General features: G+C 37.1%; 3 protein-coding genes and 1 long non-coding RNA gene across 4 annotated transcripts; all 4 read left to right on the top strand.

Moving 5' to 3' along the window:
* On the top strand, window positions 1-2,501 carry LOC118438232. The gene is made up of 5 exons (XM_035858134.1): window positions 1-544; window positions 664-1,434; window positions 1,501-1,983; window positions 2,051-2,181; window positions 2,255-2,501. Exons 1-3 carry the CDS (start codon window positions 455-457, stop codon window positions 1,780-1,782), a joined length of 1,143 nt encoding a protein of 380 aa, XP_035714027.1. The 5' UTR covers window positions 1-454; the 3' UTR covers window positions 1,783-1,983; window positions 2,051-2,181; window positions 2,255-2,501.
* Window positions 2,502-10,208: 7,707 nt separating this feature from the next.
* LOC118438316 lies at window positions 10,209-11,341 on the top strand. The gene is made up of 4 exons (XR_004836688.1): window positions 10,209-10,329; window positions 10,416-10,565; window positions 10,639-10,904; window positions 10,985-11,341. It is a non-coding gene; the product is annotated as an uncharacterized LOC118438316 (long non-coding RNA).
* Window positions 11,342-14,467: 3,126 nt separating this feature from the next.
* Window positions 14,468-16,015, top strand: LOC118438206 (TD and POZ domain-containing protein 3-like). Its single transcript, XM_035858081.1, has 2 exons — window positions 14,468-15,487; window positions 15,708-16,015. The coding sequence occupies exons 1-2, from the start codon at window positions 15,156-15,158 to the stop codon at window positions 15,796-15,798; spliced, it is 423 nt and encodes a 140-aa protein (XP_035713974.1). The 5' UTR covers window positions 14,468-15,155; the 3' UTR covers window positions 15,799-16,015.
* A 3,051-nt stretch (window positions 16,016-19,066) lies between these two features.
* LOC110857624 (SEC14-like protein 2) lies at window positions 19,067-21,488 on the top strand. Its single transcript, XM_022106224.2, has 6 exons — window positions 19,067-19,289; window positions 19,430-19,505; window positions 20,175-20,218; window positions 20,293-20,614; window positions 20,699-20,779; window positions 20,845-21,488. Exons 1-6 carry the CDS (start codon window positions 19,164-19,166, stop codon window positions 21,093-21,095), a joined length of 900 nt encoding a protein of 299 aa, XP_021961916.1. The 5' UTR covers window positions 19,067-19,163; the 3' UTR covers window positions 21,096-21,488.
* The last annotated feature ends 436 nt before the right edge of the window (window positions 21,489-21,924 follow it).

Here is a 21,924-nt window from a genome sequence, read left to right as displayed (position 1 = left end):
CCCAGGTTCCGGGTCTACTGCGGGAGTATGCACGCGTTACGGTTCAACTGCCGACTATGAGGAGTGTGCACACGTTACGGGTCTACTGCCGACTAAAGGGTAGTTCCCAGGTCACGGATCAAATCTTAGGGGGTATTCAATTTTTTCCATTAGTGGCATATTCGGTTGTCCTGGTGCTAGTCAACGTTTTGGAAACGTTTGGACACTTTCGGTGAAAAGCGCCCTCTAGCGGATAAAATACAACCTAGTACCTATAAATGTGGATAGGTGGCGCTGTGTGGTAATTTTAAGAACTATTGGGGGTAAGGTGATACAGCCATCGAGTGAAGCGCTTGGTTCAAAAGGTAACACACACACACACACACAACTCTGCACAATTCTTGTTATGATGAACAATCTCCTGTAATTAATAATTTCTGGGTGGGCAAGAAAGCAGTCGCGACACTACACCATCATGCAGGCCGAGGTTCACCAAGCGGGCACAGAATTGGAGAATTTTGACCTTGTCACCGACGTCGATGAAGTGGCTTTACTAAACCCCTTGGTATTTAATTAATTACTTGATAATTTCTCCCATTGCATTCACTACAATTTGCAATATTCGCAAAATTAAGTCAACTTCAGACATACATATTTCATTAATTTGTCCAAATATTATTTCAGATCCTGAAAAAAGTCTTCTCCTCCTTGGACACCCCCACTTTAAAGTCAGTCCGCCTCGTCTGTCCCGTTTGGGCCGACGTGGGAGCCAGATTTCTCGGCAAGCAGGGTCGCCTCACCTTTTCGACACCGCACAACCGCATAATTAATAAAGAGTTGACCCCATTCAATCACGACCTGGCCAAGAATATAAAATTACTATTCTACACAACCAGGGCATGTTACTGCAACGCTGTTTGTACATGTTCTCCTTATCTTCCCCCCAATTTCGTCACAATTTTGCCCGAAATTTCAAACAAGTTAGAAACCCTCAAATTCTTCTGCGTCAGGGCGTTTGAACCAGCCCATGAAATTTGGAGCGCTTATCATTTCCCAAATCTGACCCACATCTCGATCACCGCAAACGGAGAAGACATCGATAACAAGGGGCGACCACGGCTCGAGATGACTGAATTTCAACTCCTCCCAAATCTAAAAGTGTTCTCCGTGACAATCACACCCAGCTGTGAGAAAGTCTCGTCAAAGATCTGGATGTCAACCTTTTGTCAAAAGCTGCTCAACTCAGCCCCCAACCTGGAAGAAGTCGACCTTAACACAAGCTTCTATCGGAAGTTTACAGAATGCAGAAAACTCAGAAATTTGAGTTTGAAACTTGATTCTTGGGGTAATTTTCAATTCGAAATATCTCAGATGACGAAAATGCTGGATAGTTGTCGAAATTCTGTGGAAAGTTTGACCTTGGATTATTTGGGTTGGTATAATGGCCCGATAGAGGTAAAATCCTTGCATTTTTATAGTCGTTTTATGCAGGATTAATTAATTTTTGTGTTTTATTTTAAGCTGAATTTCCACTTCCCGAATCTCACCCACTTAAGAATTGATGATGCCGACGTGTATGTCATTAGGAACTCGTTAAACATCACAAATCTCCCAAAATTGACGCATTTCTCCTTATCGAGCCTGGATCCTTCGTTCCAATCCAAGATTTCTGCCTGGCTTGACCACTACAATTTGCGACACAGTGGGATAACGTCGCTCGATATGGTTACCCTCATTATCCCGAAATTGGCAACGAGGATGGGGAAGCTGCCAGAATACTGGTCAATCTCTTCCCGGCCGTGAAGGAATTAAAATTGAAGTTGAAGATTTACCACATCCATGATTACGACCCATATTTTTTGGCTTTGATGGAAACCATGCGAGCTTTTGGTGATTGGGAGTTGACATGCGGACAAGTCGAGTTTGACGGTTTGATCCATGAGGATCGCGACTTTGGTTCGGAACTGGTGATTGCCGTATTACGAGGAATGTCGGGATGGAGAGGTGATCATTTTACAAAAGTAATTATCAGAATTAATAATTAAAGGAATGACACTAATTAAATTTGTAGGTTTAGCCAATACTTCGCTTCAATTTACTGGTCATGACCAGCGTCACGTGGAGTTTAAACTGTTGGATGAAGTGCAGGATGCCCTTCTGTCATGCAGGATGATTCGAAGCTTGACAATTATTGGATTTCAGGTATTTCATGTTTATACTTCGGGTATGGAGAAATGTAAAAATTCGTGAGTTTTAATTTTATTAATTTTCACAGATGGCCGAGGAAACCAAGAACAATTTTGAGACGTTTATTCGAGAACATAACTTGCCAATTAGTGTCACTGATTAAATAATGGCTCCATTCCATTTATGTATTGGGTGATTCAATTACTTGAACTTCAAAAATTTCGTCGTTCCATTTTTATTAGTATTTTTGATGTTTTATGTTAAAATGCGTGCTAAATGTCATTAAGTTTTGGGAGAGTTTGTCACGAAATAGAATATTGAGTTTAGAGACCTTACTGAACCTCTGTTTTCATTCATTTCTGGAGCTTTTTATCTAAAAAATTCTAGAACCTTTTTATGCACATATGCTCAAATTGAACATTGGCGTACTCTGACTAATGGGTGCTAAACTTTTTATGTATTTTTTATTTCATGAAATACTACCCATGTCATAAAGTCTGTGTCATTTTACTACTGCTGCCGACATTATTCATACAAATTATTACTGACCATGATATTTAGTAAGTAGGTTCAGCTACTTTATGCGAAGGCTTTGTCTGTCTGTCTTCGTCTGTGAGCAGGATAACGTGAGAACGGATCGAGATAATCGAAATCGGTTTGCGCCATCATACATATGACCCCAGGGGGAGGATCCTATCAACTTTTGGGCCCAACGGGATCACCTCCTGACGGCAGGGGGTGTAGTCGGGGCAAAATGAGATTTTTACAAAACTTGAATTTATTGATGAAATACAGTGAAATTAAGTGTTCCTGTAATGTCGTGGGAGTGGTTGGGGTAAAGTGAGTCTGAAGCTACTTTCTTATGTGCGTTAACGGCACTTCATTACAAAACAGATTGATGCCAACACGCTGGTTATGCCGAAATTATTGTGATTGTTTGACAGGCAGCGTAGCATTCGCTTATGTAGTAATCATACTGTTACGCTGACAAGACAACAAAATGCAAAATTCGACGACAGATTTCTACCTCTTCATTTTGTAGGAAATAATTGCTGCCAAATATTTAGTGACAATTTGCATACGCAATGTACATACACATATATGTATTTTCGATACATGTTACTTATACCTAAACTTTAACTAGTCTAAACTACAATCCATTCATCTCTAACAACTGTGTTTTCTAAACCAGTTATTTCGATAATTTTCCCACCAGAAGCCCAAATTCTAGGCTATAATTTAGAATTTCGATAGTATTCAGGCTAGGATTGAGTAGCATAAGCCCCGTAATTTTTATCTTACATAGTAAAACTTTCATAAAATATTTGTAAAAAAAGACGGTACCACTAATTTTCATTTCTAAAGCTACAACCCTGAAAAAAATTAAGTAGTACAGTTGCCAGTCAACGACGAACAGAAACGGAACCAGCTTAGCGACACGGCTAATAAATATGTTGCACGATCATATAAAAATTATAAAATGGAGCTTGACCGCGATGTCATATTTGCATTGTTTTCCCATCGAATGGGACAATTTTAACCAACGCGTCGCCAAAATCGAGAAACGAAGCAAGTTGTTTATCGCCAACGCCGTACAAATTCTGCAAATTTTCTACTTCGGGGTGATGACTGTCATCCTGTACAATCAGTACAAAACGGGGTGTGTGTACAAGCTCCTACCAAATACAGTCATGTGGCTCGTTACGATTATGCTGTATCTTTGGGGAATGGGAGCAAGCTTGGCAAGAAAAGCAGGGGCGCTGCTAAATACTACGATCCGATTTGAAGAATGGCTTCAAGGCGAGTTTCACGAGATGGAAATTTTGGCAAAGCAAAATGGCGGGAGATCTATAACCAAGAGGTAAATGGTAAAATGGTTGTGACATAAATAAATTATTAAATAAGGGATCTGATGTCCTGTCTGATTCATATTGACCAAATAAGGGATCCCTAGTTAAATAGAGACTAAATTTAGACTTCTTTAACAAATTCCCAGGAATCACCGTAACAACATTCTCCGCCGAGTGTTACCCTTTACCAATATAATGTCCCCCATTATGGCGATGACGCGTGTTAGACGACTCCTTAAAAACCCTTGTAGTCCGGCCTATTTGGGATATTTGGTCGGATATTGTTCCAGCTGTCAGGAACATCTCGTTCCTGGAGATCATAGGGTTTCGAATCTGGCTAAATTTATTGTGCTGTTTGTGGACGCGTATCATGTCGTGGTGCATATTTCGAAAGCCTATTTCCTCATGTTCAACGTCACGATGGTGGGAACTGGGTGCATGCTGGATTACTTGGATATATTGGGACGGTAATTTTTTTTTAATTTAAAGTAATGTATGCCGGCGTTCCTGAGGTACCGATGAATTAACCCAATTGTACCGGGTGGTAATGATTTCGGGTTGAAAAATATATTTATAGAGTTTGTTATCAAAAACTAGAGCATTCCAAAATCCCCAATTGTTAGCTTGAAATTTGCACTAAAAAGCAACGGACTAATAGGCAAATTAGATCAACATTTTCCGTTGCAACAACAAATTTTTACAGTGCAAAATATTAAGCTTACCTAAAATTCCACTCAGATTTCGAAAATCAGAATAACTTTTCTTGCAAGTTTCTTCTCAACTGAAATTACCAGATATTTTTTAGCTAACTGTACAACGTAATGATATAAATTAAAATATAGCTTTCTAAACCTACAGGATGGGAAGCCCAATCAGTCATGTCAGTCTCAAGACCCGTATAAGGCTATATCGATGCTTGCAAATTCTTGAGAAACAAATGAATCACACCCTATCAACCCGCGTGATCCCTACGATACTCGTTGTTGCCCCCATTATGCAAGTCTTTTGTACCTTCGTGCTCATCAAGCTGTCTCAGTACCTCCCCTCGGAGGGATTTTTGACCTATCCGTACATAATCCTGATCTGTTTCACGGTCTGCATGGTGTTTGAGACATTTGCGGCGCAACTTTTCGTCAAGTCGGGGCAACAGTATTCCGACTGGTTGAAGGAGTCGGGCTTGACGAAGCGGAATCAGAAGAGAATTCGATCTCTGCAACCGATACGGATTAAGGTTGGGAGTAATTTTATCGACCGAGGAACCGCACTGGTAACGCAGGATTTCTGCATTAACCAAACAGTGAGCCTCCTTCTCATCAAGTTTTAAATGTGGATCAACATAAGGACGTTGTTCGTTAATTGATATGTACACATTTTTAAGTATGCATGCAAAATATCTATTACTATACGAGCTTTCTCTTAAGGTAAAGGAATATGAATATTCGACTAATTTGCAATCAGCTTTTTTCAGATATTTATGCAATGTGTGTGATATGATAATTGCAATGGTTTTTGCAATGATTGATTGATGAATTGCAACGATATAATTGCTCCTAAATAAATAAATAACTGCATATATCTTATACTTAAATATTGATAGATGGGCAGTAATCATTACGTGTTTCTTACTTTCTTACGATAATACCTATCCATTACAAAGTTATTATCAAGTCATTGCCAGGACGGAGTATATGTATTTATGTGAAATTTTTCACAACGTAATCTAGGCACAATTTAGTCGATTTTCGCCTAAATTTTAATTCGAATTTCGAACCAAAATCTATTGATACATAGGAAATCTTAAAGCTTGAGCATCTATTTTTGGCTTAAGCATATTTACCTTTTGAGGTGGAACATAAGAATCTCGATGAATATTTAGGCTTCGCCATAAGCATTAATTCTCTATGTGGTGAAAACTACCACTACTTAAAATTACATAAAAACGACCACTCTGTACTCTATATGCCTTGCTTATGTAAAAAAATAAACAAAGTTTGAAGCGGATGTGCAATCATTTTTTCACCCTCGCTTCAAAGTTGTAGATTGATATCGATTATCATCAATTTAAATTAAATGCATACAAAAAGAATGAAAAACAAATTTCTTTCTGCACAATTTATACGAGTATGTATATTTATGTAATTAGGAAATATAAGCATACGTGTAAAATACGTAAAATACGTGTAAAATTGAGTATTCCCACGCAGCGTATTCTTAAATATATTTGTAATTGGCTGGATTACATATCATGCATGAATTGGAGTTTCCGCTATTACAATATTCTCTTTGTTTTTCTAAACAAGTACAGATAATTCACTTTCGTTACCTCATTCAATTTTGGGGTGTTCAGAAAATATGGAGGTACCCTCTTAATTTAACTAGTGAATCATCAGAATAACCCTGTTAATACATATAGATAATCCAAATCCACTATCAGAATATCCAATTCATCATAACCTTAGAACCTGAAGCTGTTTTTTTAGTTTGTAACCTACTTATAGCCTGAATCTGATTGTGTGTGAACATATATTTTAAAATTTCGTGGCCACTACATGCATTCTTATGTAAAGACTATCTATGCAGTAACCGTGCAAACTGATCAATTACATTCCAAACATTCTCTCACATGTTACTGCTGGTTAACAGATACATATGTAAGCTAATCTAGTTTCTACCAGTTTGTGGAACTTAATTTCTCCTCCACGCATTATGCAACCGTTAACAGTATTATTCAAAATTGCGCACATATATGTACTTACGCACGTGTAAACTAAACCACGAAAAACTTTGCATGGGAAAAAGTCTGGAAACTAAAACAGGCATTGCATGCCAAATTTGTAACTTCCTGAATTCCCACAAGTTCATCAGGTTTGTTATGCAAATGAACACTTATATAATATGGTAGGCAACCTGAACTAATTTCATCCTCCAGATACCTTACCCAATTACACGTAAATATTTATGTAACCACAATTTTCTTATGTTCCTTTGAAAAAATAGTACTTAAATATCTGTCTGGAAACGTTACTTTGCCACCACACCAACTCATCTATCTTATCCCCATAAAATTTCTTATACCTGAAAAATGTCCAAATCAATCTACTCTTCGTTTATAGGGTGTTACTACACTTTTTTCATACCCAAAATAGCAGAATCCACCATAAATTTAGCCTCCGTTCTAACACCTCATACCTCTTGTCGCTATAACCTCGTCTTCAACAATCTTTCCACCTCGGACCTCCCAACTACCCGCGATATTCCCGTCACCCTGCACAAACGTTCCTTGTCTGAATCCTTTGGCAAATATTGGTACTCAGCGACTGCAAAATCCGTGAGATCTTTCCAACTCGACATTCTCCAAAATAAAGGGTGGCTCTGTGAAATTGTGATTCTATTCTTCACCTCAAATTTTACGGAATCTGACAAAGCTCAGTTAGGTTATTGGATCACGACACAGGGCAGATATTATTTCAGAGTGAATTACAAAGACAATTTGAACGTTTATCCAGATAATTTTTACTTCCTATTAATTCCGAGTAACCCAGGCATTCTATTGTCGAATCCTACCTTGCCCCTGTACACGCAACCTTACAACAGCGAGAAACAACTACCCGTCAAATTTTCTATCGTCTTATTCCTCCCGGAAGATCGAGTGCTGCTCTGTCACCAAACAAATATCCTGAGTCTCCCAATTTTACAAAGGTTTTCCTGCACTTCTACCCATCTTGATGCACTTAGGCCACTATTCAACCCGTCCAACTACCCGCCATCTTCCGAATTTAATTGGATAGATAGGACCTCCAGCCAAGTTAGAAAGACTATAATATCACAAGCTTTAATCTCCATGGCGTTTGATGAACTAAACGCAACGAGCCGTATAAAAGATTATGATGAATGCCAAATTCCCACCATAACGGAAACTTGTCTCTACCCGGAATTTGATCACGAAGACCTGATCGCTGCCTTGCTCGGGAATCATAATGTGATCACTACTTTTCCCGGGATTTATTTCTTCTCATGTTACGAAGTACAGGGTGGCGTCACATTTTCCCTGTATTTACCCCCCTTCCAACCCATCGTGTGGATTGCCACGGTTATCATGCTTCTCTTATCTACATGCGTCCTATCGCTCGGCTTTTACGCGGTGACCAAAAAAATCTACTTGACTACGATTTTCTTGCATCTTTATGGATCTCTGGTCGACGAGGTGGGCACCGTCCCGGCAAAACTGAGCTCTCTGCTTTCATTCAAATTTTTAAGTATTCCATGGCTTCTTGTCGGAATGTTGCTGAGCAATTGTTACCTGAGTATTTTCATTACAAATTTAAACTCACCGCTTCCCGGGAAACGGTTCGACACGTATCAAAAAATATCTTGTCAGGAGGAACCTAAAATTTACATAAGTGAGGCGAACCTTCTGGATAATTCTGACAGGGGGACGCTGACTCTTGCCCAGAACATTGGAAACTTTACGGAACACCCCACCGTGAAACGTCTAGGCGGATTCTGCTACGCAGTATTGTCTGAATTCGTGCCATTCTATACACAAAAGTTTTACCTGGAGAGTTACAAGTTCTTGAAGCTTTACGTCAGTTTTTTACATGAGACTATCAAATTTCGCACGGGCCAAGAGCGCATTCCGTATGGCTTGTTTAACCCAAGGATTCGTTGGTATCCGGACAAGCTGAGATCTGTGTGGGGTAATGTAACCATGCATACCTGTTCATATTCATTCAGCGAATAAATTATTCATTTTCTCTTCAATAAATTCATATAGATGTAATGGGCGAATAATTTGTTCAAATTTTTTGAATGAATATTAACCGATGTGAATGAATAAATAGTTTTATTAATTATTCATTCTTCACGTTGTGCTTAATACATGCATGGATATTTTGAGAAATCCATCAATTAAAGCGAATTTGAAATACGATAAATAATGAATAAATAATGATTAAATAGTTTTATCAAATTTTGGTTAATGAATAACTTTTAAGCAGAATGAAATTTCAATGAAGAAATATTTTTTGAACAGATATGAATGTAACTATCCCCCAAGTTAACGAGCTTATCGAAGAAGAAATTTTACAGTGTGACCGATCCGCCTATATCGGAGCTTCAAGGGAGATCGATTCCTACTACAATTATCTGAGGAGGCATTATCCAACCAAAAAATGGTATCGGGTCGAGAAAACCATTCTTGAAAGGCCGATCGGTTTCGCCTTCAAGGGTTGGCGGGAATCGAGGATGGTTCTCTGCATCAAATTGTTCTTGGAGGCGGGGATTTATCGCCACTTGTCTGATCTGGTTAACCGCAATACGACCTTCCTTCGCGAAAGGACGGCCAAAGAAAGAGGGGAAAATGAGAAGTTTGTTTATACAACGGACTTTAAAGCGGTCCAGATTGGCGACAGTATTCAGACAGTTTTCATCATGTTAGTCACATGTCTGGCGGGATGTTTTTGTGTGGCGGTTTTTGAATTTGTGAAATACAATTGGATAAAATTGTGACTCGCTACGGTCGTTCCCCCTCCCCCCACCTTTTTGCCCGGTGCCCCGCCCCAAAGGACCCCAGGATCATTACAACTAGGTCCAGTTCTTCTCACTTGTGCATCGGTTTGGGGAAAATGTAACCATTGCTGGACATATTTTTCATAATGTTAACTTCTTCTGTATTTATGTATGTGCAATATACTCCCACACAGTTTGTAAACTAAATAAGTACTCTCCATCAACGCAGGATTGAACTAAAAGCTGAGAATTCTGAGAAACTACGCCACTGTCAGTCTCAAATTCCCTCAAATAATGCTGACGAGGAACTTTGAGACTGACAGTGTCGTTTCTCAGAATTCCCAATTTCTAAAAAGTTCAATCCTGCGTGGATGGAGAGTAGGTATGGATCTGTACAAGTGTGTCACACGTACATAAGCATGTTAGTATGTATGTATGTATTTAGCTTATGTGCTGTATGAAAATATGTATGTACATACATATTTCCTGTACAACCTACCACCTGATCTAAATTCATCCATATTCCTGAAAATTCAACAAAGGTTTTACAAGAAAAACTAAGCCCTTTACCTTATTCTACTTTATCTAAATATAACCACGGAAAGAATGGGTTATAAATAAATGACTGAAAAAACCTGTCCCTCTGTCTTGAAACTGAAACTTTCTTGAGCCAGTTGCCATTGTGTCCCCGTGGATCTATAATCGGCTAGCATTTCTTACAATATTGAACAAATTTGAAGTCCGCAATTTAACTAAAATGGAACCCCCTCGACAGATTGCAGGATCGTTGTCAACTTGCGTTACGGTAACGATACATACCAATTCGTATTATTTCCACTCCTAATTAGATAATTTGAACCTCTTAAATATATCGTTAATTACTTCCCTCAGACAAATGTAGTAACGGAGATATACGAGTGGAACTTGATAATTCCACACGCACTGTGTGTGCCTGACGAGGATCCATTTTTTTCCGTTCGTCTCTTTTGGTCGTCACGATTTTACGACTGGGTCATTCTCCAAATATGAAGACGCTTTTGTGTATGCAAAACAAATTATAGTTTTATGTTTTGCCCTTAAATCTGTAATTTAGAAAGAAAATGTATTCCCCCAGTAACGCACAGATTGAACGACACGGATCCAAGATTTGGGTGACTATTGTTCTACCTCCGTCTTCCGAACGGGGTCCAGTATTTCGGATAAAGCCAATGAAGCTTTATTTTATGGAAATGGGAAAAGTCCTCAGTGTTTTGAAGCATGAGTTCACCAACTCGGACAAATTGGGGTGTACAGGTTTCGCCGATCATATTAATATGTCTGATCATTATGTTCCCACCGTGGATAAAATTCGGCTCCGATTTTTCATCGATGTTCAAAAAGGTGAGAAAATTCAGGGCACAATTACGAATTATTTTTACCATTTAAAAATTGAATATACATTTATTAATAATTATGTATAGCATATGAAGTGGCAGACGTGGATAGATCATCGCATTCTGATTCGCTGCATTCCGCGGACGCAAAGCATCCTTTGACCGACTTAAAAACATCACTGGGAAAATTTATCAATTCTGCAAAAATGTCGGATGTTGTGATTTGCTGTGAAGATCGGGAATTTTTAGCAAATCGATTGGTTCTTTCAGGTAGGCTGTGTTGATTATTACAATTTCAATCTAATACATCCCTCGATTTTATTTTTTTCTGTTTTATCCCTTAACTAAATCGTTCAATTTAAAATTACTCAGCGTACTTAACGCCAACTTTAGCATATCTCGTAAATTGAGCTGAGCAACACATTTAAAGTGCGAAGTTTTGCAAGTTTTGCAAGATTTAACAAAAATTTTGCTGGAAAATTATTGATTTTTTTCTCAAATTTACCCAGTAATTGGAAATGTTCTTACAATGCAAGTCTTGTACGTGTACAACTCAGATCTGGTTGGGACCAATTTTATTTTGTTCGCCACAAAAAATAAGCATATCCGTATTTTTTCATTTTTCATAATGCGCTAATTTGAACGCGAGGCGCGAATTTTTAATCATTTTTCAGCCAAAACCTCGGTTTTTAAAAATTCTGTAAATTTTCAAATTTTAGCGCGAATCCACAAATTCAAAAAACATGTCTCTTCAGAATGACTTACTTGACTTATGAAAAATCCACATGCATTATTTTTTGAAAAATTAGAAATTTGAAAGATTTTATACATAATTTTAATAAATTTCAGAAACTGGCAAAAAATTTTGAAATTCAAATTTCGAAATAATTGGATTTTTCATAAGTCAAGTAAGTTATTCTGAAGAAACATGTTTTCGAATTTTTAGATTCGCGCTAAAATTTGAAAATTTACAGAATTTTTAAAAACCGAGATTTTGGCTGAAAAATGTTTTAAAATTCGCGCCTCGCGCTCAAATTAGAGCATTATGAAAAATGAAAAAATACGGGTATGCTTATCTTTTGTGGTGAACAAAATAAAATTGGTCCCAACCAGATCTGAGTTGTACACGTAAAAGACCTGCATTGTTAGTTCGAAAAATTATTTTGTAAACTAGCTATCATCAGCAAGACAAATTACAAATCTACATTTAAACAATAACAAAAGTTGTGTTTTACTAGATTTGCAAAGTCATATTTTGCAAATCCCCTCACTCCAGAACTATTTTCATCTTCGCAAGTTTGCAAAGTAAATTAGTTGCGATGCGAAATAATACGTTGTACGCTCAATAACCAAATTTTTTCCTACTCTTGTAACCAGTGACGAGCAGGCCCCGATTTAGGGGCGGGCAACCCGGGCAGTTGCCCGGGGCGCCCGATCCTGGAGGGGCGCCTCCTGGTGCCCCGGTTTACACTAGATATAACATAATTTTTCAGTAGTAAGATTTTAAAATCTTTGTCTTGATTTTTTTATTTTAATTAAGTTGGGACAACTCATCGCGAGTATCCCAATTCTTTAGGTGTTTCTGATTCCTTAAGGTGCGTTTATGCTTCACGTTATCGTTATGTCCTCCTCCAAATCCGATTTTTTGATTGGCTGAGCGAAATTGTCACTACGACAATTAAAAATTTTAACCAATCAAAAAATCGGATTTGGAGGAGGACGTGACAGTAACGTGAAACATAAACACCACTTTAGGATATTAGCTTTTAAAATCTGTTCCGGCTTTTTCAATGTGTTCACATCGGGGAAAGTTTGGGGCAATTTCATCTCGGCAAAACAATCAAAATTTTTTGGCAATTTTTAGGAATTTTGACTTCTTGACAGCGAGTAACGCGCAGCCAAAAAATTATTTTCTGCATAAGATGATGACCAATGACCATGGATTCCAAAATTCATTTGATCCAGTTTTTTGCGTACGTATTTTGGTCACTGGGGTCATTTATAGTGAAGAATTTAGGGTCATTTCTTTTCTGACAAATCGCCGATTTTTTTGGTAAACTTGATTGTCACTTTTAATTTGAAGCCATATCAGACTTCCTGACCCTTGACTGAAAAGATAACCGGCCATTTGAAAATTCGCTAATTTCCATTCTGGTCATCCACATGAGTTTCGTTTCGAGCATATTTTTTGAAAAATTTTATGCAAAGTGACCAGTTTGAATTAGACCTAAAAAGATTACGGGCGTTATTTAAAGTAATACGTGCGTGCGGAGCCACACGGCGTTTTTCGACCAGTCTCTTCCGCTAGGCGCACTTCCCTATTTTGTAACTAACTAAATTATAGTTCATATGCAAAGACAAAACGAAAAGAATCAAACTATGTATTCCCATTTCGTGATTAAATTATATGCACGTAGGTATTATACGTAGCAAGGAAAGGTTTATTCAACTCCTTGCTGCCACTTAACTTTATTTCAACAAATTGTCAAGGTAGAAACTATTAAAATATGAGTACATTCAAAGCGCTAAGCCCGTATAGTTCCGATTCGGAGACATCCTACAGATGTCAAAATGTCATCCGAGTCATACCACTTGGTTGCTTTCTCTATGTACTATTTAATTGTCCAATATTTAAAAAAACAGTCTATTCGTAAGCATTTAATCGGAATATGTAGCACACATATGTATGCAGAGATTTTAATATCTCGGATACATGCAAAAATGTACCCCTTGGGTCAAAACGTGAATCAGGGCGCCCAAAGAAATGCAAGCCCTTGTTGTGATATTTCAATCGAGATGTAATTGCCTTAAAAATGATGTAAATACATGATTTTGAACTAACAGGATTTTAGGGTCAAGATTCAGTTATTAGCTATTTTATCGAGCTGATGGGGAAGGCCATTCAGTCCACCGTAGGGTTTAGTTTTTAGGGTATCCCATTCAGTCACTTAGGAGGGGAGCTTGCGAGGTTGATAATAACAGATCTTGGTGCCCTTTGGATATGTGGTAGGGACCCATGAGTGTACTAAAACCCTGAAGTAGTTTGACTCCATGGCCACATTTGCGCCCGCCACACCCACTCAAAAATGCCCAAAAAACGCTTTCACTCGAGTTTTCACTCACTCAAATCCACGTCAAAAATCCAATTTTACTCGGATTTTGAAATTTCTTTCACCATTATACTCCCAGATAGTTGCTTTCTTCAATCCAATATCAAACTCAATTTTATTGATGATTATTTCGCAAACATAATTTGTTTTGTTGATGACTACAACAATGCTCATTCAGAATTTTAAATTTTAAAAATACTAAAAATTTCGAAAAAATTGAGTTTGATATTGGATTGAAGAAAGCAACTATCTGGGAGTATAATGGTGAAAGAAATTTCAAAATCCGAGTAAAATTGGATTTTTGACGTGGATTTGAGTGAGTGAAAACTCGAGTGAAAGCGTTTTTTGGGCATTTTTGAGTGGGTGTGGCGGGCGCAAATGTGGCCATGGAGTCAAACTACTTCAGGGTTTTAGTACACTCATGGGTCCCTACCACATATCCAAAGGGCACCAAGATCTGTTATTATCAACCTCGCAAGCTCCCCTCCTTAGGGTCGCCATTAAATGCGACCCAATTTATTATGGATATACATATTTATTTCTCCGTTTCTCCCAAGAATTATGTAGAGGAGGTAATGTTTTTAAAGTAGCTCGACTTTTTCCTAAATCTTTTTCCTGCATGATGGTTTTTAAGATTAGGGATTTTAAATGTATGACACCATGATGAATTTTTCGACATATTTAGTTTCCAAAATATAATTTTGGAAAAACGGTGAAAATTAGACAAAATCCGGTTTTCATATGTAAAAGGGTCTGATTTTGAATCCCCTAAAACATTACTACTTGGACATAGCTTAAAAATAATCGTCCAGGTCAAAAACTGTGACCCCTGACGTGACATTTTACAATTCTCAAAAACGAGAATGTCATAAAACCACAATCTTCCAAGGCAATTGCCTTGCAAATTTCCAAGCAGATTTTCTATCGCACAATTTATTCTGCTACCCAACGTATAGGAAGCGATTATTAATTAACCCTGATAGACTTTATTTATATATTTATAAAGATAATACACAGTGACATAGATAAGGGTATATATGTACGAATTTGGTTGAGTAAAAAATCGTACCGCGAGCGCCGAAGGCGCGAGATGCTTGGGGCGCCTTAATTGTTTGCCCAGGTAAGATTTTTGGCAAGATCGGGGCCTGATGACGAGTCCCGTTTTTGAGAAGATGTTTGCCTCTGAGACGAAGGAAAACGTGGAGCGACGCGTAGTGGTCAAAGACGTTGAGAAAGGGGTCATGGAATTAATGTTGGGATACATGTATTGCGGTGAGGTGACCGTCCTCCCTGACCTGCTAAATCTTATCGACCTTTACAAAGCTGCCCACAAATACTGTATGGTCCCTTTAAGAATTTGGTGTGCTTATCAACTGGCTGAGAACTACTTAAACTGCGATAATGTCTTGGAACTTTGGTCCTTAGCTAAGACTTATGAAGAGACCGGTTTGATGGAGGAGACTAAGCGCTTCATGAAAGCGTAAGAGCTCTTATGAGGGGCCATTCATAAATTACGTAATGCAAAAATCACGATTTTCTAGACCCCTGTCCCCCCTTTAGCATGTTTAACCGAGACACTATACATTTAGTTGGACTTCCCCACCCCCTTCTCGCCTTACGTAATCTAAGGACGGTCCCTATTGATGGAGGGATTGCATTGTCATTATTTGATGGAGAAAATGATGTTTTTTTAATTTCAGAGGGAAAAGACAAGTTTTCCAGGATCTGGAGCTTTACCTGGAATTTAATAAAATTTTCCCGGACTTGATGCATGAGTTATTTTTGCAATGATCCCGTAGCGCTTATTTTGTGATGCATCACAAAATTAGCTCGGAAAACTACTCCGATTAGCGTGTACAAGTATTTACAATTCGGATGTGGTATTGTATAGACTAGTTTTACTTGTTTATGAAGGTGTGAAGACAGATGTTGGACTGCAACATGTCTCTTAGAATTTGGCTAAAGTTTTAATAATTTAAATGTGTCGAATAAAAGCAAAGTCCATGTATGTATGTATGCAATCAAATTTTATTCATTTAACTATATAATTTTGTAAAGAAACTGAATTCCCTCTTTTTGCCAAAAATTTTAAGCAACTTAAGGTTTAACGTCTTCCTTCTTGGCAGGTCCTTTATCCCCCTTGCCGCCCCCCTTTCCGCCGGACCCCTTGCCCTTCCCCATATCACCATCCATCTTTTCTGCCATCATAGTTTCCACTATTTCGTCCGAATCTCCCCCATCGACTAAAAATAATATTAGCAAAATTATATACTCAAATATCTTCAATGTCATACAAACACTGTTGGAAATCTGGTAAAGTCAGGAAGGTATTGATCTATCGGGGTTAAAGTTGCTACCATTTGGTTTTAAAATTATACCGGTCCGTAAAAATTTGTTGGCGATTTGATAAAACTTTTTGAACACCGGGTCATTACAATACTATACCGGATTACTTATTGATGTCATGCAAGAATACCGCTTAGTATTGTTTTTATACTGAATTTCTATTAGTGTAGCAACTCATTTAGCAAATATGCATGTAAACACTTTAAAGGACAAATTTTGTAAAAAATATTGTCAATTTTTGGGGAAAACAAATTTTGGGAAAAAGATTTTCGAAATATTTCTAAGTATGGAAAAGTTGATGTGAATACGCCTAAAAGATATGTCTCACTTACTTCCCACAGCAACATGTTCCTCGGGGAAAGCCTATGAAAATATTTTATTTTAGATTTTCAATTTCAAAAAAATTGTGTAAAACCATTAATATCGGGTTCAAATTTTTGTGAGTCCAACCTGTGCAATGGCTACGAAAGCCAGGACTGCGATAATGATAAAGGCTGCCTTCATTATTTCCTGCGAGTAAAATAATTTGGTTTTTTGTGAAGTTTTAAGAAATTGAGGAATAATGAATTAATGATGACTTTGTGGTGTTCCAGTTGGTATTTATACGCACCATGGCGTGACGAAATGTGACATTAGGTCGACAATCCGCTACTCAAAATGTCATCATGCATTTACTAATTGCATTCAAGTTTGACACATTTCACAGTGTATTCAAAAAACTTATATAAGTTTTATCAATTAAATCACCAATTAAATTTTTGGGAAGGAAATGTACCTAGTGGGGTACGAAATTCTTTGATAAACGTTTTTTACTGCAGAAAAATAACGGGTAAGAATTTGTAATCAAAATTTTCCATATGGATGCATAATATACCTGTGTATAATATAAAAATACTACCTTTCCAAATTTCCTCTCCTGGAGTACACACGCTTGAGAATTCTGATGGACGGCCGGTCGCTTGGAGCACGCGCGGTTTCTACCGGAAAATGGTCACAAGCGTTGAGAAACAAAATTTAAGAACTTCTGAACCAGTGGAAGTTTTTGAGCAGGCCATGGTCTCAATTTTAAGCCCCAAGTCATAATCTAGATGATTAAGGTCTGCTATTACCGATGGCATTTTTGTGACCAAATTAAATCGATGAAATGAGCTCATAGTCAATTTTGGACAATTTTTGCACCATATGGCTGAGCCGTGACCTTTTAAGAAATTCAGTTTCTATTTTTCAATAGGCCGGACTTCAAAGGTTTTACACTAAGTTTTGCAACTTTGGTAATGTAATTCGTGGCTTGCGCTGTAACCCTTTCTAGAGAAAAACAGGGTATCGCTTTTTCCAGCAGATTAATTCAATCCAAACCATCAAAGACTTCGGGGGATGAGATCTCCGACGTTTTCTATTTGCCAGGGGTATGTATGATTTTTGCTTAGCGCAAATTCTTTCATTTTCATTGTTAAATTTACGCAAAGCTTGGGATAAGTTTCCACAGGAAAGTGTGCGTAATCCGAGCGGTCAGTTTACCATCAGATTTTTTAAGCGTGTGTACTCCAGGAGAGGAAATTTGGAAACTTAGTATTTTTATATTATACACAGGTATATTATGCATCCATGTGGAAAATTTTAATTAAAAATTCTTACCCGTTATTTTTCTGCAGTAAAAAACGTTTATCAAAGAATTTCGTACCTGACTAGGTATAGATGAATACATACGCGTAGCATTGTCGCTATTCAACTTTGAATTTTCGTATAACGAGCAAAATACAAAGAAAACTTACTTAATTCGGATAGGCTAATTATGATGATGCAAGTGATCTGATCTCATTAAGCCAGGTTATGTGTAAGCAATCAGCTTAATTCGCATGTGGCTGGTCAGATACATGTATGTACATACATCAACGTATTTAAAAAACCGTAAATTTTCCATGAAAATCTTATGTATATTGCATGCGGGTTGTAAAAGTTGTTGTATTTCATGTCTTGAAAAATCTCATTTTTTTTTACTTGTCAAATCCCCAGACAAAACCCCAGACAAAAATTATTACACATCAACATTGTACATAATTATACATCAGCTTAATTACGAGTTTGAACATATAGGTATGTGTAGTCCTAGAAAGTAACGTGAGAAATATCTAGTTCATTACTTGGATAAATATGTATGAAACGTGGCACTTTTTCATAAAAAGCATGGCAATACAAAACATGTCATGGTTTGTACAGATAATTGATAAGATCACATTAAAGCAAAAAATGCAAATTGCATATATTTTGAAGTGTGTACAAATTTGAATATATATGCATATCTAGTTTTCAGTAGTTGGTAGTTAATGTTCCCACCAGTTTGTCCATACCATTTATCTTAATATCACGAAACTTCACATGATATTATTTTTTTAACGTCTGAAATTTACTTAAATACTGTCCAGGCAATGGTATAAGAGTGTGCATACTTACATTAATTACAATTTTCTTATCTGATGATTTTCCTGTCTTATTAAGTAAGTTGAAGGTTAGGCCAACCACACACGAAAACGAGTTTCTCTGTACAATATCAAAAATGAAGATGTGTAATACACAATTATTTGCGAGATTGCATTTATTAAACAGGTTACAGAAGTCCATGCACGCGGATTAAGCCTGTTTCCTAGCCTTGTTTTCCTGCTCAAGGTACAATGTTGCGTCATAACAATAGTTATGATGGATATGTCGTGAATAATTATTTGCATATTCATCAGTACACCGGTGTTGTATGTACTTTGCACAAGTTCGCTTTTTGTGTTTTGCGTAGTTTGGTTTTTGGAAAATTTGATAAAATGTGGAAAAATTTGTGTTACAAGTTTTCATTAATTTCGCTGCTACTTTGTGTCCCGAGTTCAATGCAAATTTCTCTGGATGAATTTTTAACTTTGACACGTAGTCAGAAAGTAGCATTAGATGAGGTATGTATGTTCTTAATTTGAAATCGCGTAACTTATTGATTGAAAATACTTAAATGTGACCAAATAAATAAGATAAACTGTGAAAAGTTTTGCAATCGTTATTTGAGCAACAAGTGAATTTTAATTTTGTGAATTTGTAGTTTCGAAGTGCAGTAAGTTCCAAACTTCCACACCAATATATGAGGGAAGATGTCTATTTAATACGATGGTTGAGAGGTAAGCTTATTAATTTTTTGGAAGTTATTCGTAAACTTACTCGTAATTGTGTGAACATGATGATTTTAGAGTACATATGTACATAAAATAGGATGCATATGTAGTTACATATGTGCAAACATTTGCTTACATATACGTAGATATGCTTTTGTAATACGTGCAAAGGCTCACGCACATTTCTCTTGACATTTGCGACATTTTTTTTCTTGATGCTTATTTACGATTTTGTCTAAACTCCTAATTAGTGTGTCTACTTAATTGCTCGTAATTTGAAGTTTGTTGATAAAATTCGATAAATGAAAATCAAACTTGGTTACGGTTTAGTCAAATTGACAAAGATGGATTTCATAACAAACCAAACTAAAATACAAATAGCACCAGATTCCAGACGTTTACATAGGTACAAGAACCCTCTAAATTTGTACTACTTGTCTTCTTTGATGGGATGAGGAAACTGAGATTCCAATTGACTCTAAGTGAATATTTGGTCTAAAAGAACTCAAGGCAAACTATATTTGAAAAGTCACAACATGTATGTATAAGTTCTCTCATGAAAATATAATCCAACCACTTATTGAAGATCCCTCGTATTTAGCCTACTAATTTTATAATGGTTTAGTATACGTATATTTATATCTTAAATTTAACACGCTCCTTATATCATTACAGAACAAAACTTTAACGTCTCCGGGGCAACAAATCGCATTTTAAAGGTACTTCCATCAATTATGAATATTACATACTTAAATGCCTTTATAATAATAAAATTCAATAATTTCTCTTAAAGGATATCCAGTGGAGAGAAGACAACGATATCGACAATATTCTAAAGGAAGACTGGGCCGATTTTGACCGCGAGTTCCGAGTTCACATTGAAGGCTGTGATAAATCAGGGCGACCCATTCTCTCAATTCCGGTCGGAGATTGGGACCTGCGCCGAGCCGTCGTCGCCGGCCAATCGAATCGTCTCATGAGATATTTTAGCAAACTGTTCGAAGAGGGATTCACAATGGCGAGAAAGTTTCAAGAAAATGGACAAAATGCGACGCAAGGAACGATAATTTTCGACATGGGAAATTTTAACCTAATTCAGCAAGGATGTTTGCGATGTAAGATATGTAGCACCGAAAAATTTATAATGCGAAAAATATGCGAATTGTATGCGAATTTAAAACTTATTTTTTTTGAATCAGGTATCCCCATATTTTTCCACATTTTGTCCGTTTATGAGCAACACTACCCATACTTTGCACATTGGGTTGTCTCTGTAAACAGTATGTGCCAAATTATTGCAATTTTATAGCAGGCTATGATCTACATCAATGTGAAATACTTGCAGCTCCCGAATTTGCACTCCCAATTTACGACATCTTCAAAGGCATCTTATCCAAGCATGTTAACGAAGTGCTGCACATTTTTGGCAGGAACAAGAGAAAGTGGCAAAACTTTTTACTTGAGGAAATTGACGAGTCTCAGCTTACGAAAAATTTGGGTGGAACAAACTTTGAAGCTCTGGATTACGCAGATTTTAGAGGAATGGATGTTTCTTCGTATACTTGTGCGGATATGGAGCTCCTTCGTCATCATTAATGTTATTTTGAACTGTGACGTTTTATAACATCATGCTGCTCTTTATGCAAAAATAATTAAGATATCACTTTGATTGTAATTAGCCATATTTTTTAACTGATTACTAATGCGTTAAACGACAATTCATAATTGCTATGCACAGTACGGTCTAAAACCAATTTAGTCTTTGGTATCATGATTATATCGCATCTACATAACTCACGTAATTTGATAAATCCCATGTTAACAAATCGCTAGGGAAATCCTAACTTAACAGAACAACAAGACTAATTGCCTAATTTGTACTAATGCTTTAACATTTGCATAAATTTGAAGTCATTTCCCACTCCGGAAATAATCTATATTTATCCCTAAAGTTCAATATAAAAAGGGAATAAACTTTGCTATGACAATCATTCCAGTTTAAACCATTGCTAAAATATCATCAGCATTTCAACTCCCATATTTTCCTCAAGTGGGAATAAAACTGGGAAAATGAAGGCTATTTTTCTTGGCGTTGTCTTGATCGTCGCCATCGCCTGCGTTTCTGCTGGACCAGAACGTGAAGAACTTTCTGCTACGAATGACCAAGGAGTAGATTTTTCCGCACATACAAGAGTAAGTTTTGTTATATTTTTTGTATGGCGATATTTTGCACTAACAAGTATTGTAATATTGTAACAAGTATTGTAACACATATTGTAGCAAATATTGTAAGTTAAATAATTAACATCACACCCAATTAATCACAATTGATTAATTATATTTATTAGGTGCGACGATTTGCAGGGCGTCAGGGTGCTCCGTCACGTGCAAACGCCTTCAACCCATCAGACGATGACGATTGTGA

Source organism: Folsomia candida, unplaced genomic scaffold (assembly GCF_002217175.1).
Source record: "Folsomia candida strain VU population unplaced genomic scaffold, ASM221717v1 Fcan01_Sc019, whole genome shotgun sequence".
NCBI classification, from domain to species: domain Eukaryota; kingdom Metazoa; phylum Arthropoda; class Collembola; order Entomobryomorpha; family Isotomidae; genus Folsomia; species Folsomia candida.
The sequence above is the reverse complement of the archived record's forward strand: the minus strand, read 5'-3'. Positions and strand labels throughout refer to the sequence as shown.

Bases quoted from the DNA above. Each gene is read 5' to 3' on its own strand.
- LOC110857624 (XM_022106224.2), top strand. From the start codon at position 19,164: ATGTGGAAAAATTTGTGTTACAAGTTTTCATTAATTTCGCTGCTACTT. The intron at 20,615-20,698 runs GTAAGATATGTA...TTTTTGAATCAG, and splicing joins TCAGCAAGGATGTTTGCGAT to GTATCCCCATATTTTTCCAC. The intron at 20,780-20,844 runs GTATGTGCCAAA...AAATACTTGCAG, and splicing joins TTGGGTTGTCTCTGTAAACA to CTCCCGAATTTGCACTCCCA.
- LOC118438232 (XM_035858134.1), top strand. From the start codon at position 455: ATGCAGGCCGAGGTTCACCAAGCGGGCACAGAATTGGAGAATTTTGAC. The intron at 545-663 runs GTATTTAATTAA...ATATTATTTCAG, and splicing joins TGGCTTTACTAAACCCCTTG to ATCCTGAAAAAAGTCTTCTC. The intron at 1,435-1,500 runs GTAAAATCCTTG...TTTTATTTTAAG, and splicing joins GGTATAATGGCCCGATAGAG to CTGAATTTCCACTTCCCGAA.
- LOC118438206 (XM_035858081.1), top strand. From the start codon at position 15,156: ATGACGAGTCCCGTTTTTGAGAAGATGTTTGCCTCTGAGACGAAGGAA. The intron at 15,488-15,707 runs GTAAGAGCTCTT...TTTTAATTTCAG, and splicing joins ACTAAGCGCTTCATGAAAGC to AGGGAAAAGACAAGTTTTCC.